The sequence below is a fragment of the Salvelinus namaycush genome, chromosome 19 (assembly GCF_016432855.1).
Source record: "Salvelinus namaycush isolate Seneca chromosome 19, SaNama_1.0, whole genome shotgun sequence".
Lineage (NCBI taxonomy): Eukaryota > Metazoa > Chordata > Actinopteri > Salmoniformes > Salmonidae > Salvelinus > Salvelinus namaycush.
In genome coordinates, this window is record NC_052325.1 from 52,114,300 (window position 1) to 52,133,889 (window position 19,590).

General features: G+C 42.2%; 1 protein-coding gene across 1 annotated transcript in view; it reads left to right on the top strand.

The window, feature by feature from the left end:
* Window positions 1-19,590, top strand: part of slc39a10 (solute carrier family 39 member 10) — a 62,388-nt gene that overhangs the window by 12,110 nt on the left and 30,688 nt on the right. Inside the window, exons 2-5 of the mRNA XM_039015117.1 lie at window positions 4,699-4,780; window positions 5,395-5,423; window positions 10,038-11,252; window positions 11,435-11,612. Coding sequence (XP_038871045.1) covers window positions 5,421-5,423; window positions 10,038-11,252; window positions 11,435-11,612 — 1,396 coding nt within the window. The 5' untranslated portion in view covers window positions 4,699-4,780; window positions 5,395-5,420. The remainder of the gene's footprint in view (window positions 1-4,698; window positions 4,781-5,394; window positions 5,424-10,037; window positions 11,253-11,434; window positions 11,613-19,590) is intronic.

The following is a 19,590-nucleotide window of genomic DNA, read 5'->3' on the forward strand; positions in this document are numbered from 1 at the left end:
AGTGCCTTTTGGCAAACACCAAGCGGGCTGTCATGTGCCTTTTACTGAGGAATGGCTTCCATTTGGCCCCTCTACCACGAAGGCCTGATTGGTGGAGTGCTGCGGGATGGTTGTCTTTCTGGAAGTTCCTTCCATCTTCACATAGGAATTATGGAGATCTGTCAGTGACCATCGGGTTCTTGGTCACCTCCCTGACCAAGGCCCTTCTCCCCCGATTTCTCAGTTTGGCCAGACAGATAGCTCTAGGAAGAGTGTTGGTGGTTCCAAACTTATTCCAATTTAAGAATGATGGAGGCCGCTGTGTTCCTGGGGACCTTCAATGCTGCAGAAATGTTTTGTTACCCATCCCAAGATCTGTGCCTCGACACAATTCTGTCTCAGAGATCTACGTTCAATTCCTTTGACCTCATGGCTTGGTTTTTACTCTGACGTGCACTGTCAACTGTGGGACCTTATATAGACAGGTGTGACTTTCCAAATCCTGTCCAATCAATTTAATTTACTACAGGTTGACTCCAAGTTGTAGAAACATCAAGGATGATCAGTGGAAACAGGATACACCTGATTTCGAGTCTGAGGAGTCTGACTAGCTACACTACCGTTCAAAAGTTTGGGGTCAATTAGAAATGTCCTTGTTTAAATCAGGACAACAGTTTTCAGCTGTGCAAACATAATTGCAAAAGGGTTTTCTAATGATCAATTAGCCTTTTAAAATAATAAACTTGAATTGGCTAACACAACGTGCCAGTGGAACACAGGAGTGATGGTTGCTGATAATGGGCCTCTGTACGCCTGTGTAGATATTCCATAAAGAAATATACTGTTTCCAGCTACACTAGTCATTCACAACATTAACAATGTCTATCTACACTGTATTTTGATCTATTTTAATGGGGGAAATTTTTGCTTTTCTTTCAAAAACAAGGACATTTCTATATGACCCCATTTGAACGCTAGTGTATGTGATTAAGGTTTTTAATACATTTCTAAATCTGTTTTCGCTTTGTCATTATTGGATATTGTATGTAGATTAATGAGGGTTCTTTTTCTTCGTTTAAACCATTTTAGAATGATGCTGTAAATTTAACTGTGTAAAAATTCAAGGGGTCTGAATGCTTTCTGGCGTCACTGTACCATATCCTCACTGTGCCCACACAGACCATCTGGAATCCATGTGGTATCAGACACCTGCCCATCGTTCTCTCTCTCTGCCCGAGCTCTGTCTTTTCTAGAGAACTGCAACCTTTTACATAGGCGAAGGTAGTTATTTGAACAGGAAGAAATTGTTTGAATAGTATAAGTACTATACCAGTTTAGTTGCCCTTTCTGCTCTGTAAAGTCTGACTCACAAACCAGTCAGATATACAGTAGAAAAGTTGCCTAGTTAAAACGCCAAACATTTCTTAGTCTCTACTTTTTATAGGAGTTTATTTTCTATTATTGTGGTCTGTGTTCAATTCAGTTTGACATGACATGTAATCTGCCAAAGTGGACATTTTGTGACATGTAAACTGTGAATCTACATCTTATGAAGGCTGAGATGTGTTCTTAGTAGTGAGAGCTCACCAGGTGCAGGATTCAGTGACACGGCACTATCCATGTCCTGACTTCACCCACCCACAGTACTGTCTGCAGAAATGCAACAACAGACCTGGACATGTTTCGTACACACACACACACCCATGGTGAAGGGGGTCAAGCGCTTCAAGTTCCTCCGTGTCCACATCGCTAAGGAATTATCATAGTCCACACCAACAGTCGTGAAGAAGGTACAACAAAGCCCTTTCCCCCTCAGGAGTCTGAAAAGAGTCGACATGGGCCCTTGGGTCCTCAAAGTTCTTCAGCTGCACCATTTGAGAGCATATTGACTGGCTGCATCACAGCTTGGTATGGCAACTGCTTGGATCCGACCGCAAGGGTAGTGCGTACAGCCCATTACATCACTGGGTCCGAGCTCCCTGCAGTTCAGGACCTCTACCAGGCGGTGTCAGAGGAAGGCCCTAAAAATGTTTAGACTCCAGCCACTTAATTCATAGACTTATCTCTGATAACGCACGGCAAGCGGTACCGATGCAGCTAGTCTGGAACCAACCGGACCCTGAACAACTTCTACCCTCAAACCGTAAGACTGCTAAATAGTTAGTCCGGTAGCTATTAGTTAAATAGGTAACCATCTTCATTGACAATTTTTGCCCCAACTCTTTTGACTCCTCACATGCTGCTGCTACTACTCTTTATTATCTATCCTGTTGCCTAGTAAATTTATCCCTACCTATATGTACAGATCTACCTCGTACTGTGTGTGTGTGTGTATACAGTGGGGAGAACAAGTATTTGATACACTGCAGGTTTTCCTACTTACGAAGCATGTAGAGGTCTGTAATTTTTATCATAGGTACACTTCAACTGTGAGACGGAATCTAAAACAAAAATCCAGAAAATCACATTGTATGATTTTTAAGTAATTAATTTGCATTTTATTGCATGACATAAGTATTTGATCACCTGTTAGTTTTTCTTTAAGAAGCCCTCCTGTGTTCTACTCATTACCTGTATTAACTGCACCTGTTTGAACTCGTTACCTGTATAAAAGACACCTGTCCACACACTCAATCAAACAGACTCCAACCTCTCCACAATGGCCAAGACCAGAGAGCTGTGTAAGGACATCCGTGATAAATTGTAGACCTACACCAGGCTGGGATGGGCTACAGGACAATAGGCAAGCAGCTTGGTGAGAAGGCAACAACTGTTGGCGCAATTATTAGAAAATGGAAGAAGTTGAAGATGACGGTCAATCACCCTCGGTCTGGGGCTCCATGCAAGATCTCACCTCGTGGGGCATCAATGATCGTGAGGGATCAGCCCAGAACTACACGGCAGGACCTGGTCAATGACCTGAAGAGAGCTGGGACCACAGTCTCAAAGAACCATTAGTAACACACTACGCCGCCATGGATTAAAATCCTGCAGCGCACGCAAGGTCCCCCTGCTCAAGCCAGCGCATGTCCAGGCCCGTCTGAAGTTTGCCAATGACCATCTGGATGATCCAGAGGAGGAATGGGAGAAGGTCATGTGGTCTGATGAGACAAAAATATAGCTTTTTGGTCTAAACTCCACTCGCCGTGTTTGGAGGAAGAAGAAGGATGAGTACAACCCCAAGAACACCATCCCAACCGTGAAGCATGGAGGTGGAAACATCATTCTTTGGGGATGCTTTTCTGCAAAGGGGACAGGACGACTGCACCGTATTGAGGGGAGGGTGGATGGGGCCATGTATCGCGAGATCTTGGCCAACAACCTCCTTCCCTCAGTAAGAGCATTGAAGATGGGTCGTGGCTGGGTCTTCCAGCATGACAACGACCCAAAACACACAGCCAGGGCAACTAAGGAGTGGCTCCGTAAGAAGCATCTCAAGGTCCTGGAGTGGCCTAGCCAGTCTCCAGACCTGAACCCAATAGAACATCTTTGGAGGGAGCTGAAAGTCCGTATTGCCCAGCGACAGCCCCGAAACCTGAAGGATCTGGAGAAGGTCTGTATGGAGGAGTGGGCCAAAATCCCTGCTGCAGTGTGTGCAAACCTGGTCAAGAACTACAGGAAGCGTATGATCTCTGTAATTGCAAACAAAGGTTTCTGTACCAAACATTAAGTTCTGCTTTTCTGGTGTATCAAATACTTATGTCATGCAATAAAATGCAAATTAATTACTTAAAAATCATACAATGTGTTTTTATTTTATTTTATTTTAGATTCCGTCTCTCACAGTTGAAGTGTACCTATGATAAAAAGTACAGACCTATATGCTTTGTAAGTAGGAAACACAGACGATTTCCCAGGTTATCAAATACTTGTTCTCCCCACTGTAGCTAAGTTATCGTTACTTCTGTATTTGTTCCGCATGTTATTTTTCTAGTTCTTTTGGCTTTCTTCTGCATTGGTGGGAAAGGCCTGTAAGTAAGCAGTTCACTGTTAGTCTACACCCGGTGTTTTTATTATTTTTTTACAAAGCATGTGACAATTCAATTCGTCACACACACGCGCGCACTCAGAGACAGAGATGAGGAGGAAGCTGTAGCCGTGTGAGAGTCATGTGACGCGGCTTAAGGGCTCTCGTCTCCTCTCCCACCGCCTCGTGTTTAAAGATGAGCGATAGAGAAAAAGCCTCGACTGTCTGCACGCCAGGAATGCACCGCTGCTTCTGCCAGGCCCCCAGATAAATTTTCACTAGACTGCTAGTTCTTGGACCATGTTGTATAAGCCTAGGTCGTGTATAAGTCAAAGCCTGTGAGGCTTAGGTGTTTGCATAACCATCAGATAATAAACTGTGCAAGTTCTTTGAATGTGGAGGCCTGTGGATTTGTACAGAAAGTATTCAGACCCCATGAATTTTGCCACATTTTATTATGTTTCAACCTTATTCTTAAATTGATTAAATACTTTTTGTCCCTTCATCAATCTTCAGACAATACTGCTTAATGACAAAGAAATCACTTTTTTATTTTTTATTTTGCTACTTTTTTACATTAACATAATTTGAGACCCTTTACTCAGTACTTTGAAGCACCTCCACTCTTCTTGGGTATGATACTACAAGCTTGGCACGCCTGTATTTGGGGAGTTTCTCCCATTCTCTGCATTTCAGTTGTCATTGTTCATGTTTTTGAGAATATGGGCTATTGGTCACGCTTCTCTCCTCAGCTCAACAGTTGGTGTTTCTGAAGAACTGGAAAAGGCCCTATCACATCAGGATTGGGGGCCAAGGTGGAGCAGTATTACTACAGTAAGTTTAACCTTTCCAAATATATTTTGTTTAATTTGGTTAACTAGGAAATGTGCTTGCTATCAAAGATGGGTTATGTTTAGTGTTATTCAATTTGACTTTGGGGGCTGAGGTGTTCAAACCAGTACTGAATGGAAGCGGACTGTTCTCCCCCCCCTGTGAAAGCATCTACCAAAGCCAGTCCTCAGCCTCAGCCCTTTTCCTTACGTAAAGTCCACCTGTGTTTACAATCCTTTGCTGTTAAAATCCAACAGCTACTTCTGTGAAATCCCATTTTTTTTTGTCTAAAATAATCATTGAATGATGCTAATCCGCTGTCTGTCACAACAGACTAGGTGTAGCCGAGTCAAAAATACCTAATTGTTGTGTAAATTATGGTTGAAATTGTGTAACTTAAAAGAATAACATCATGTGAATTCACGAGCTGGGTTGTAGTGCGTTCGGTTACATCACTCGCTGACCTTTTTTCATTGGCCGTCTGAAAAAAAAAAAAAAACACTGGTTGTGGTGCATAACACGCAAGCCTGACTTAAGCCTGAGGGATCTCTGGAGTTGTGTGTGTCAAAGGTGTATGAGCTTTATACTAAACAAAGAATTGGTCTTTTCATTCACAGTTGAATTGAAGAAGGCGCCCTTGGATATGGTGAGTTAATGACCCGCTCTCCCCAGCTATAAGTTCAAATACAGTATTCTTTGGCTACTGTAACCAAAAGCTTTACCTATGTGTTTAGACCACACACACACACAGCGGGGTATACTACAAAGCAGGATCAATGAGTTAGCTGGCAAACTTTGATAAACAAGAAATAACTATTGATTTTCTTGTTAAGAAGGCAATACTTGTGTGTTTTGGTTGTTGGGTCATTTAGGTCCTGCCCATTTCAAGCTTTCAATAAAAATAAAACGTTTTCAGAATATTTAGGCAAGTTGGCTAGTATACCCCTTCCCAAAATATTTTTGTTTAAGATGTTCTTGTTTATCTCATAAACAAGAATGTTTTTGTTATTGAACATTTTTTAGAATGTTTAATTTAGAATAACTATAGGTACTTTTTAGTTGCTTGACTTCAGGGGTCCCCGAAAAGCAAGGATATAATGAACAAACTGAAATTAAAAGGTGCATGGCCAAAACATCTCACATTTATGAAACAACAGTTTGACAGATTTTAAAATATTAAGTAATTTCATATTTTGAGTGTCAATTAGAGTAAACTGTTTGCGCAATCTTCCTTCGAGGGCCCAGTGGTATCGAAAGATTTGTCTTATGTATGTCTCAATAAACCTTTAAGGAGCATTAGAGGTGCGGATATTACTTATTTTATATAGGTCATACGTTTTTTTTCACAGCGCATTTAACAATTTTTTCCCCCAACATTTTATTTATTTCACCTTTATTTAACCAGGTAGGACAGTTGAGAACAAGTTCTCATTTACAACTACGACCTGGCCAAGACAACAGTTACACATGGCATAAACAAATGTACAGTCAATAACACACTAGAAAAGTCTATGTACAGTGTGTGCAAATGAAGTAAGATTAGGGAGGTAAGGCAATAAATAGGCCATAGTGGCGAAATAATTGCAGTTGAACACTGGAGTGATAGATGTGCAAGTAGAGATACTGGGGTGCAAAGGAGCAAAATATAATAATAATATGGAGATGAGGTAGTTGGGTAGGCTATTTACAGATGGGCTATGTACAGGTGCAATGATCTGTAAGCTGCTCTGACAGCGGATGCTTAAAGTTAGTGAGGGAGATATGAGTCTCCAGCTTCAATGACTTTTGCACTTCGTTCCAGTCATTGGCAGCAGAGAACTGGAAGGAAAGGTGGCCAAAAGAGGAATTGGCTTTGAGGGACCCGTGAAATATACCTGCTGGAGCGCGTGCTATGGGTGGGTGCTGCTTTGGTGACCAGTGAGCTGAGAGCAGAGCTATACCTAGCAAAGACTTATAGATGACCTGGAGCCAGTGGATTTGGCAACGAATATGAAGCGAGGGCCAGCCAACGAGAGCATACAGGTCGCAGTGGTGGGTAGTATATGGGACTTTGGTGATAAAACGCAAGTTATTGTAGTTCACAAATATTGCAAACCTTGAAAGCACTCAACAACGAATGTATTCAGTAGACACACACCATGCTGTGTTTGTTAGAGGTGTGTTCTTAAAATAGGTTAGTCTTGCCCTATCTCCACGTGGGTTCATAGGTCAGCCCAGACTCATGTTTATAAACAGTGTCTTGTCGGAAGCAGCCGCGAAGTAGCCTTGTAAGCACATTGCCGTTTGCAACCGAAAAGCTGCACCGCTGTCACACACTCTGCCTTAACTTGATTTCACGCATCGCTTCGGCAAGCAAGGCACTCTGTGGTAAGTAGCCTACTCTGCTTTCCTTGGATTGTTTGACTGGGAAAGGTTAGTGTCACATTGATTTGACTGTACATAATGTTTAGCAGTTCATTCCCACTTTAATTGTTACATGGTTATATAGTGTGCAACAGGCTGCATTTGGCAATAATTGTTGCACATGTGTATGAAGTCACTCATATATAAATGTTTTATATTTGTAAGTATCATGTATTAGATGCATATTATCGAGCAGCCCTTTTGTACCACTTAACGAATGGCTCCTAGTATTTGCAACTCCTTATCCTAAGTCTGGGATAAGGAAGTTAGTCATTGATTAGCTCTGGTATTGGCAGAATACTAGGGATCTGTACCAGGTTATCAGAATTGACTGAGATACGCATGGTGATCTGACATCAATACTAACACAAACATATGTTGGCCTAAACGTTAGTATTGATATAAAGTAGCCTGACGTAGTGACGCATGGGTACCAGAAAGTCTTTCTTGGTGTAGAATGTTTACAAATAATTGTATGATGCAGTACTCTACCCTAGGGGGGACAGATCATAGCAAAAATAACATGGTCTGTTTAATCTCAGTTACTGATATATAAAAATGAGAAGAGAGAAATCTTTATGCACCGGTCCATCAATTTAAGTAACATAATTTAAAAAATCCCAATCAAAATCTGTCAGTTTAAGCTACAGATACCAGTTTCTTTTGCAATCCCTGCGTCTCAATCCACCGCATCCGCTTATGTCGGCCTTCTGCAGCTGCTGTCAAAAGTGGTAGAACTACAGGGCTGTTTGTCGGACCAGGAAACACCCCGAAAATTGGTCTTCTCAAAAACGTCTGTAGCAGTATTGCCAACTAACTAATTTAACCACTCTATAGAAAGGGGAGACTCTTATGAACAGGATGTTGTTCTCCACAGTATGACCTTAAACAATTCCATATGTCAGTTTATACTTTTAAGACTTACTCTTGGAGATTATAAATGATTAAGTCAATAACTGGTAGCTAGTAAATGTCAATATTATAAGTTATATTATATTAGTCACATGCAAAAAAAGAATCCTGCTTTGTAAAGAGTACTCCAGGCTCCAATTTACAGCTAAACCTACTTTTGTCTCTTCACAATCTTTAAATATACTCTGACTCTACAGATCTATAGAGCATGCATTGATAAGTCTGTCTCTAGCCTTCATGTCAGTCTCTGTCCTTACAGGTGCGATCTGGCAATATGTTCAATGGTAATTGATTCTTGAAGAATATAATTTTGTAGATGCCTCATGAGATTAGCAAAACTGTCTTATTCTACCATAACTCAAAATATAAGGTTGTATTACTCCAGGGTTTACAAACGACAAGAAGGTAAACAAAATATGTTTTAAACTATCTTGTGGATGCAAGGACTGACAGATCATGACATCTACCCCAGCCCCATCCCTTAGCTGTATACCAAAACAAGTGGCGGGGCTGCCATTAAACATATCCCAGACTGTAGCTTTAAAGGCATATAAACCTCAAATCAAACTCTCATCAGATTTCATTCATATTGGGATTGTCCTAAAGTCAGGATGTGTCCATGTCTCCCCCAAAAATTCCTTAGCAGTCTTAACTGCTTAAACAGCCAAATCCATTTAATTTAAAGTGGTGTCCACATACTTTTGTGTATATAATACCAGTCAAAGGTTTGGACACACCTATTCATTCCAGGGTTTTTCTTTATTTTTACTATTTTCTTCATTGTAGAATAATAATGAAGACATCAAAACTATGAAATAACATGTGGAATGATGCAGTAACCAAAAAAGTCAAGATATATACACTGCTCAAAAAAATAAAGGGAACACTTAAACAACACAATGTAACTCCAAGTCAATCACACTTCTGTGAAATCAAACTGTCCACTTAGGAAGCAACACTGATTGACAATAAATTTCACATGCTGTTGTGCAAATGGAATAGACAAAAGGTGGAAATTATAGGCAATTAGCAAGACACCCCCAATAAAGGATTGATTCTGCAGGTGGTGACCACAGACCACTTCTCAGTTCCTATGCTTCCTGGCTGGTGTTTTGGTCACTTTTGAATGCTGGCGGTGCTTTCACTCTAGTGGTAGCATGAGACGGAGTCTACAACCCACACAAGAAGCATAGGAACTGAGAAGTTGGTTTTGCATGATTCCATGTGTGTTATTTCATAGTTTTGATGTCTTCACTTATTCTACAGTGTAGAACATAGTAAAAATAAAGAAACCCTTGAATAAGTAGGTGTCCAAACTTTTGACTGGTACTTTAAAAAGTGTAATTAGACGAATTCTGTATAAGTGACATAGGACACAGCCCACTACCAATGTTTTGAAAATGTAATAAAAATAAGTGATTTGGTAGTGATGTGTACTTTAAATCTGTGTCTTCAATACAGTTGCTGGTCTACGGGTTTCAATGCTCTCTGTAGTTTGGCTTCTTCAGTTATTGTCTATGACGTCTGGGGTCTGTCCCCAGCACTTTCTGTCTCTAGCATCAAAGCAAGGGTTCCCTTGCTAACAATCGCCATTGCCTTACCCTCTTTCTAACTCTGGTCTTTGCAGTTAGTTATTCCTATTCAACTCCCTAGCATCCCCCTCACCCCCAGGCCTCTCTGGAGATCTTATGAAGATCATTTGACTGGAATGCTATGCCTGCCTCTGGCTGAAAAACATGAAGGAAAAAAACAAAATGTCTCACTTTCTCCGGCTAGCTCTTTGGGGAGCTTATTGTGCTCAGGCTGCAATTAGATGAAAGCCCATTTGTCCAGTCTTTATTTTAAATCAGAATGGTTATGGGATCAGTTGGGTAGCTACTTCATACATTTCTAGGTTTATAACAAAGTTTCTTACAGGTGTGTGTGTTCTCTTTACCCATTTTAGGGGTGTCATAGCGGGGAGACGATGCGGGTCCACGCTCACACCAAGTTCTGCTTCCTATGTGTGCTCACCTTCCTGTTCCACCAGTGCAGCCACTGCCACGGCGACAGCCAGCACCATCACCACGGCCATCACCAAGGCGACCATGGCGAACATGATGGTCACGAACACGCCCACAGTGACCTGCAGATCTCCCAGGCTCCTTACGTGGGCGGAGGAGGGTCTGGTGGGAAAATAGATGCGCAGAACAAGGGGAGTCCCGGCGAGGTGCTAGAGCTGGAGCAGCGCTTCTACATCCACCAACTGTTCCGGCGTTACGGCCAGCGCGGCCAGCTGGACTTCCGTGGCTTCCAGAGCCTGCTGCTCAGCCTGGGTCTGGGGGAGGTGAAGGTGGTGGGCTTGGAGCATGAGGAGCTGGGCCACGATCACGTTGCCCACCTGGACCTGCTGGAGGTCCAGGAGGGGCTCCACTCACACTCGCCCACCCACGAAGAGCCAGGGCATGGCCATGGGCATAGACACCAGCATACACGGGAGAGGCCCCACGCACACTACCACCCACATACAGATCCAGGGCCAACTCACTCCCCCTGCAACCAGCTGGCGACCGGTGATGGTCCCACTGTAGATGGTCCATTGGAGGATCACGACCACAAACATGACCATGACCACGGCCCAGTAAAAGACAGTGACCACATTCATGATCATAAACAAAATCATGACCACGAACAAGACAAAAAGCACAAACACAAAGAGAGCCAACAGCTCAACCATGAAGACCACAGCAACAAGACTCAGCCTCATCATCATGAACACTATCATGATCATGACCTCAAACCCCACACACACCCCCATCACTCACAAAACAACACAGACAGTCCTCAAGCACATCAAGAGCAGCCATCCACAGCCCCGGCACAGGCCCGCCAGGAGCAGCAACCAGGGGCCGAGGCTTCAGAGATCTCCATTGCCAAGCCCTCTGCCCCACTTACCCTACCTTCAGAATCCAAGCCCAAGAGGCCAAGGAAACCCAAAGGCCAGTGGACCCGAAACCAAGACCACCATAACCACAGTCAGGAACATGACCACGTGCATGGTCACAGTCTTAGTTCTGCGCCTAGGGGGAAGAGGGCGGCAGGTGAGCCCCACTTGAGCCCCACGTTACCGGTGCCAGCCCTGCCCAGGCATCAAGAGGACGTGGTTCACCAGCATGAGGAGGTGGGGCTTATTTATTTGATGTATGATGAATACACCAAATGTTAATATATATATATATATATATGAAATGGATTTGCATAAACTGAGTAGTAAAGGATGTGTAATGTAATGACATGGTACTGTTTGATGAACCTTTTCTCCCCTGTCCACCATCTCTTCCTCCCTCCTTCCTCAATCTCCAGTGTCTGAATCTGACCCAGCTCCTCAACTACTATGGCCTGAGTCCAGACTCCCGCATCTCGCCCAGCCAGTTCACCTACCTGTGCCCGGCCCTGCTCTACCAGATTGACAGCCGCGTCTGCATCCGCCACTATCACCAGGTGGACGTGGGGCAGGCCGCCTTGGAGCCAGCCAACTCCGGTAAGGCCCTGTGATTTCACTCGGTGACAGTAATGCATTTATGTAGCCCTCATAAGGATCTTACTTCATCCACTAACAAGGTGCCCATTGTGACTTTTATGTCAATGTGACAATTGTGGTACTCGTGTCCAAAAGCCTACATAATGTTATTGGATTGTTCTGTGGACGTAAGTCTTTGAATCTATGTTTTGAATGGTGCAACTCACACATGGGTGGCAGTATTAGGGCCTATTTGCACAATAGATGTGTCAGTCACACCCTGCTGTACACACTTAGCTTCTGTTGCACGCAAACAAAATGAGCACTGCAAAGTACAGTATTTTTTTTTCAGCAAATACAACCCTGCTTCTTAGGTAGCACATAGTGAGCTTGAAGGCTCTTCTGTGTCGAGTGAGAACACATACTCAGAAACATGCCAATAGCTTTGACAGTCTCATGATATGGCGTGTGCAATAGACTTTGGCATAACAGTTATTTGCCATCAGCATTTCCCAAGGCTCTGCAGAACTTTGCCAAAACATAAGGGCTGCACAAAGGTTGATCTTATGTTTTTGCCCTTTTATTGGTGTGGTGAATAGATACTACTTGGGCCTGGATAGGCCTAAGTGTTTTTCTGTTTGACATGCGTTTGATGCAATGGCACTCTCAGCACTGCAATTTAGCTTTTAGCTGCCAAGTACTACTACTAAAGTGTTCTTACCCATGACAATACATCTAAATGGAAAAGGCCTTGAACAACAACATTTAGCAAAACTGCCAAACAGGGAATACTTCCTGTCAAACCTCTCATTTGAAAGGGTTCTTCAATGTCTGCTTTTTTTTATTTTTACCCGTCTACCAATTGGTGCCCTTCTTTGCAAGACATGGGAAAACGTCCCTGGTCTTTGTGGTTGAATCTGTGTTCACTGCTCTGAGGGACCTTACGGATAATTATATGTGTGGGGTACAGAGATGGGGTATAGTCATTCAAAAATCATGTTTAACACAATTATTGCCCACAGAATGAGCCCATGAAATGTATTATGTGACTTGTTAAGGACATTTTACACCTGAACTTATTTAGGCTTGCTGTAACAAAGGGGTTGAATGCTTATTGACTCAAGACATTTCAGCTTTTTATTAATTTGTAAACATTTTGAAAAACATAATTTCACTTTGACATTATGGGGTATTTAAAATCAGGCTGTAACACAACAAAATGTGTAACAAGTCAAGGTGTTTAAATACTTTCTGAAGGTACTGTAAATCTTTCATTAACACACAAACTCCAGAGTCCCGATGCAACATTTGTGCTGTGGGGCTGAAGACCACTATAAAAATGGTGAAGATCATTAAGATGGCACTGAAAAAGAAGAGGGCACGGATGACTCCTCATTGGTGAAGGACTGGAGTCTCTCCCATGGTGCAGCGAGAGACACCAGTAGTGCATCCCGCCCTTGGAGAGAGACTACCTCTCGTTTACCCCCCGTAAACTTCCACTTGTGTGCTCAGAAAATGTCCTGTAAGTTCTCATTTTTTTCTCACACTGCCAATTAGGACAGTCTTTCTTTCTGGGCACGGCTCGAAGGAGAATCATAATTGGAGTGAAGACCAGTTCTCGTCTCTTTTCCCTCCTTCCCCATATTTCCACCCGGCTGTTCCTGATAGGGGTAATTAGAGGGGGGGGGGTGGAGTATGAGTTATGTGAGTGTGAAGGACCCGCCAGTGGTGATCTGTCTGATTTACAGTTGCCTCAGGATTATAGGGAGTTTTGCCTGATGTGACAAAAAAGATATTACTCAACGGTAGCAACTGCCTCTGTGGCAAGAGGATACATTTCAAAACAATAGACATGTTGCAAGAGTTTGAAGTTGACAATCAGGATGTGAACAAAGTTGCTGAAGTATTGTCATGTGCGATAAGGGTCAGTTACTTGGCACTAAACCTACACTAATTGAAATAATAAGGTGGGCACAAATGTCATTAAAATAATTGTTTATTCACAAATTAATCAGCTGACGTACAAATTACAACAAATCTAATGTATGGACTCAGGCTGCATCCCAATACTCATCATACTATCTAATATGTCAAATTAATATGCATTGTACATTTCGTATGTCAAATTAGTATGCCTGTACATTTCATATGTCCCATTTACATAGCGCAAGCCGAAAAATAGAGCCTACTAAGTGCCAAACGCACTTTAGTTTGCAAGTTCGCCATGTAAATAGCCTACGCCAGGTTCGGCTATTTACCTGTCTAATACCCTCTCGCTTACGCTGATGTGGGAGGGGTGGCAATATTTGAAGTGTGTCTACAAAAGTGACCATTTCATGTAGCGCTAATGGGACATTTTTAATCGTCCCACACTTAAACACAAAGAGCGTATTCAAAGCCCTCACTTTGTCACTCAAACATATTCCGGTGTCTGCCTGCAAGCTGAACATCTTTGTGTGTTTAGGCTAACTGTCCCTCCCCCCTTTGGAGCACGGCTACAGTACTGACGTACAAGCATGATTCAGAAGATTAGGAGATATTTTTAATTAGCCAGAGAAGAATAGATAAACTTTTTCAATGCTAGTTAAGGATACTATAGGCATAGTTATCACGTTTCACGTTGGATTTATTAACTACAAAAAAAAGACGTTTTTAAATTTGGTGCTGCTCAGCACACAAGCTTGTGAGTTAGCTTGCTAGCTTAAAGGAAATTCAAAGTTCCTCCATATAAGCCTCTTCTAGGTATAATTCTGTAGAACTACAGTGGTTCTTACTTTAAAAGTTAGGAGCTTATGCCGCGAACGTCAGTGGTAGATGGTGGCATTCTGTCATTGCACCACACTATCGCAAGGGGGAATTAGAAGGCTGATCTATCGGTAGTCTAAACTGTGGCGTATTCAGTCTGAGAATCTCTGACACAAGTCTTGGATCAGGCAACAACAAACTGTCTGTGGTCCTGGAGTTGAGAGGACTTGGGAAAATACACTGGGGGAATTTCACTTTATGTGGACTGACGATTTTTGAAAAATAGGCACAGTGGGCTTTTGGTTTCTCTCTCTCTAAAAACAGGGGGGGAAAGTAAGGAACTCTTCTGTCGACCCGGCATTAAAGACCAAAATTGCTTAAAGACAATTTGTGCAGTTACGGCTCAAGTCCTCAACTGGCAGCTTCATTAAATAGTACCCACAACACCAGCCTCAACGTCAACAGTGAAGAGGCAACTCCGGGATGCTTGCCTTCTAGGCAGAGTTGCAAAGAAAAAAACACATCTCAGACTGGCCAATAAGAAGAAAATATTAAGATGGGCAAAAGAACAGACACTGGACAGAGGAACTCTGCCTAGAAGACCAGCATCCCGGAGTTGCCTCTTTGCTGTTGACGTTGAGACTGGTGTTTTGCGGGTACTATTTAATGAAGCTGCCAGTTGAGGACTTGTGAGGCGTCTATTTCTCAAACTAGACACTAATGTACTTGTCCTCTTGCTCAGTTGTTCACCGGGGCCTCCCACTCTTTCTATTCTGGTTAGAGCCCGTTTGCACTGTTCTGTGAAGGGAGTAGCACACAGCGTTGTACGAGCTCTTCAGTTTCTTGGCAATTTCTCGCATGGAATAGCCTTCATTTCTCTGAACAAGAATAGACTGACTAGTTTCAGAAGAAAGGACTTTGTTTCTGGCCATTTTGAGCCTGTAATTGAATTCACAAATGCTGATGCTCCAGATACTCAACTAGTCTGAAGAAGGCCAGTTTTATTGCTTCTTTAATTAGCACAACAGTTTTCAGCTGTGCTAACATAATTGCAAAAGGGTTTTCTAATGATCAATTAGCCTTTTAAAATGATAAACTTGGATTAGCTAACACAGGAGTGATGGTTGCTGATAATGGGCCTCCGTATGCCTATGTAGATATTCCATAAAACATCTGCCATTTCTAGCTACAATAGTAATTTACAACATTAACAATGTCTACACTATTTCTGATCAATTTGATATTTTAATGGACAAAAAAATTGCTTTTTTTTTCAAAAACAAGAATTTCTAAGTGACCCCAAACTTTTGAATGGTAGTGTAGTTCTCTTTTTAAAATATATTTTCCTTTATTTCCCAAAAATCATTCCACCCCTCCCCTAATTGGAGAGAACTAATAAACAATAACACCTAGGCTTCTACTTCCAGCTGATACATACTACAGTCGAAGTCGGAAGTTTACATACACTTAGGTTGGAGTCATTCAAACTCGTTTTTCAACCACTCCACACATTTCTTGTTAACAAACTATAGTTCTGGCAAGTCAGTTAGGACATTACTTTGTGCATGACACAAGTAATTTTTCCAACAATTGTTTACAGAGATTATTTCACTTATAATTCACTGTATCACAATTCTAGTGGGTCAGAAGTTTACATACACTAAGTTGACTGTGCCTTTTAAACAGCTTGGAAAATTCCTGAAAATGATGTCATGGCTTTAGAAGCTTCTGATAGACTAATTGACATCATTTGAGTCAATTGGAGGTATACCTGTGGATCTATTTCAAGGCCTACCTTCAAACTCAGTGCCTCTGTGCTTGACATCATGGGAAAATCAAAAGAAATAAGCCAAGACCTCAGTGAAAGATTTGTAGACCTCCACAAGTCTGGTTCATCCTTGGGAGCAATTTCCAAACGCCTGAAGGTACCACGTTCATCTGTACAAGCAATAGTACGCAAGTATGAACACCATGGGACTACGTAGCCATCATACCGCTTAGGAAGGAGACGCGTTCTGTCTCCTAGAGATGAACGTACATGGCTGCAAAAAGTGCAAATCAATCCCAAAACAGCAAAGGACCTTGTGAAGATGCTGGAGGAAACAGGTACAACAGTATCTATATCCAAAGTAAAACGAGTCCTATATCGACATAACCTGAAAGGCCGCTCAGCAAGGAAGAAGCCACTGCTCCAAAACCGCCATAAAATAGCCGGACTATGGTTTGCAACTGCATATGGGGACAAAGATCATACTTTTTGGAGAAAAGTCCTCTGGTCTGAGGAAAAAATAGAACGGTCTGGCCCTAATGACCATTGTTATGTTTGAAGGAAAAAGGGGGAGTCTTGCAAGCTGAAGAACACCATCCCAACCGTGAAGCAGAGGGGTGGCAGCATCATGTTGTGGGGGTGCTTTACTGCAGGAGGGACTGGTGCACTTCACAAAATAGATGGCATCATGAGGAACGAAAATAATGTGGATATATTGAGTCAACATCTGAAGACATTAGTCAGGAAGGGTCGGGTCTTCCAAATGGACAATGACCTCAAGCATACTTCTAAAGTTGTGGCAAAATGGCTTCAGGACAACGAAGTCAAGGAATTGGAGTGGCCATCACAAAGCCCTGACTTCAATCCTATAGAAAATGTGTGGGCAGAACTGAAAAGGTGTGCGGGAGCAAGGATGCCTACAAACATGACTCAGATACACCAGCTCTGTCAGGAGGAATAGGCCAAAATTCACCTAACTTATTGTGGGAAGCTTGTGGAAGGCTACCCGAAACGTTTGACACAAGTTAAACAATTTAAAGGCAATGCTACCAAATTCTAATTGAGTGTATGTAAACTTCTGACCCACTGGGAATGTGTTGAAATAAATAAAAGCTGGGGAAAAAAATAAATACATTCTTACAATAAAGTGGTGATCCTAACTGATCTAAGACAGGGAATTTTTACTAGGATTAAATGTCAGGAATTGTGAAACTGAGTTCAAATGTATTTGGCTAAGGTGTATGTAAACTTCCGACTTCAACTGTATGTACGTTTTACGAACACAATCTATTTTACAGTAGTTATTTTTTGTTTTTAGTACTAGCCTTCCTCTATTTCTGATGTCCATATTATAGGACTACCGTAATTTCCGGACTATAAGCCGCTACTTTTTTCCCACGCTATGAACCTCGCGGTTTATACAATGACGCGGCTAATTTATGATTTTTTTCCCCCACAAGATTCACGCTGCCAAAAAACTGAGCACCGTCACATAATGTCACGTAAATCGAGCGCGCTCAAACTTCCCATCATTCTGATTACGGTAGTCATTTTGTCACCCTCATCATGGCAAAGACATGGAGAAATGCATATGATGCAGCTTTCAAGTTGAAGGCGGTCGATCTGGCTGTTGGAAAAGGAAATAGAGCTGCTGCACGGGAGCTTGGCCTTAATGAGTCGATGATAAGACGTTGGAGACAGCAGCGCGAGGAACTGACGCTGACAACAAAAGCTTTCAGAGGGAAGAAAAGCAGATGGCCCGAACTAGAAAATGAGCTTGAAGACGGGGTCAACACACAGAGAGCAGACGGCCGAGTTGTTTCAACTGTGCAGATCCGACTGAAAGCCAAAACAATCGCCACCGCAATGAAGTTTGACTTTCTTGGTAGGCTACTGTTTACTGCTTTTATTTTATTTTTATTATTTTTTTTGTTACAAGCCGTGTTTCGTTTAAAGGCTGTGTAAAGTTCATTTGTTTCAATGTACCGGTAGGCACTTGCGGCTTATAGACGTGTGCGGTTTATTTATGTACAAAATACATATTTTAAAAAAATTCAGTGGGTACGGCTTATATTCAGGTGCGCTTAATAGTCCAGCAATTACGGTATTTCTCTCTACGATTTCTATTTCATATACCTTTGACTATTGGATTTTCTTATAGGCACTTGAGTATTGCCAGTGTAACAGTATAGCTTCGGTCCCTCTCCGCTCCTACCTGGGCTCGAACCAAGAACACATCGACAACAGCCACCCTCGGAGCAGCGTTACCCGTGCAGAGCAAGGGGAACAGCTACTCCAAGTCTCATAGCGAGTGACGTTTGAAAAGCTATTAGCGCGCACCCCGCCAACTAGCTAGCCATTTCACATCGGTTACACCGTCCTAATCGCGGGAGTTGATAAACAGCGCAATGCTTGAAGCACCGCGACGAGCTGCTGGCAAAACGCACGAAAGTGCTGTTTGAATGAATGCTTACGAGCCTGTCGAATCCGGAAACTATCATCTCGAAAACAAAGTTTATTCTTTCAGTGAAATACGTAACCGTTCCTTATTTTATCTAACGGGTGGCATCCATAAGTCTAAATATTCCTGTTACATTGCACAACCTTCAATGTTATGTCATAATTACGTAAAATTCTGGCAAATTAGTTTGCAACGAGCCAGGCGGCCCAAACTGTTGAATATTCCCTGACTCTGCGTGCAATGAACGCAAGAGAAGTGACACAATTTAACCTGGTTAATATTGCCTGCTAACCTGTTTCTTTTAGCTAAATATGCAGGTTTAAAAATATATACTTCTTTGTATTGATTTTAAGAAAGGCACTGATGTTTATGGTTAGGTACACGTTGGAGCAACGACGGTCCTGTTTCGCGAATGCGCACCGCATCGATTATATGCTACGCAGGACACTCTAGATAAACTAGTAATATCATCAACCATGTGTAGTTTTTTATGAGAAGTTTAATGCTAGCTAGCAACTTACCTTGGCTTCTTACTGCATTCGCGTAACAGGCAGGCTCCTCGTGGAGTACAATGTAAAGCAGGTGGTTAGAGCGTTGGACTAGTTAACTGTAAGGTTGCAAGATTGAATCCCCGAGCTGACGAGGTAAAAATCTGTCGTTCTGCCCCTGAACAAGGCAGTTCACCCACCGTTCTTAGGCTGTCATTGAAAATAAGAATGTGTTCTTAACTGACTTGCCTAGTTAAATAAAGGTGTAAAAAATAATTTAAAAACGGTGCCCAAAAATACCGATTTCCGATTGTTATGAAAACTTGAAATCGGCCCTAATTAATCGTCCATTCCGATTAATCGGTCGACCTCTAGTCTGAATACTTTCCGAATGCACTGTATACCAGTACATTTGTAACAAATGATTTTTTTTAAGCATTTCTTAACTTCTATTTGATCAAATAGGCCTCATCTCATTTAGCAATTACATTTTATGTTGACCAAATTCAACACTCCCCACTTTCAGATTTTGGACAG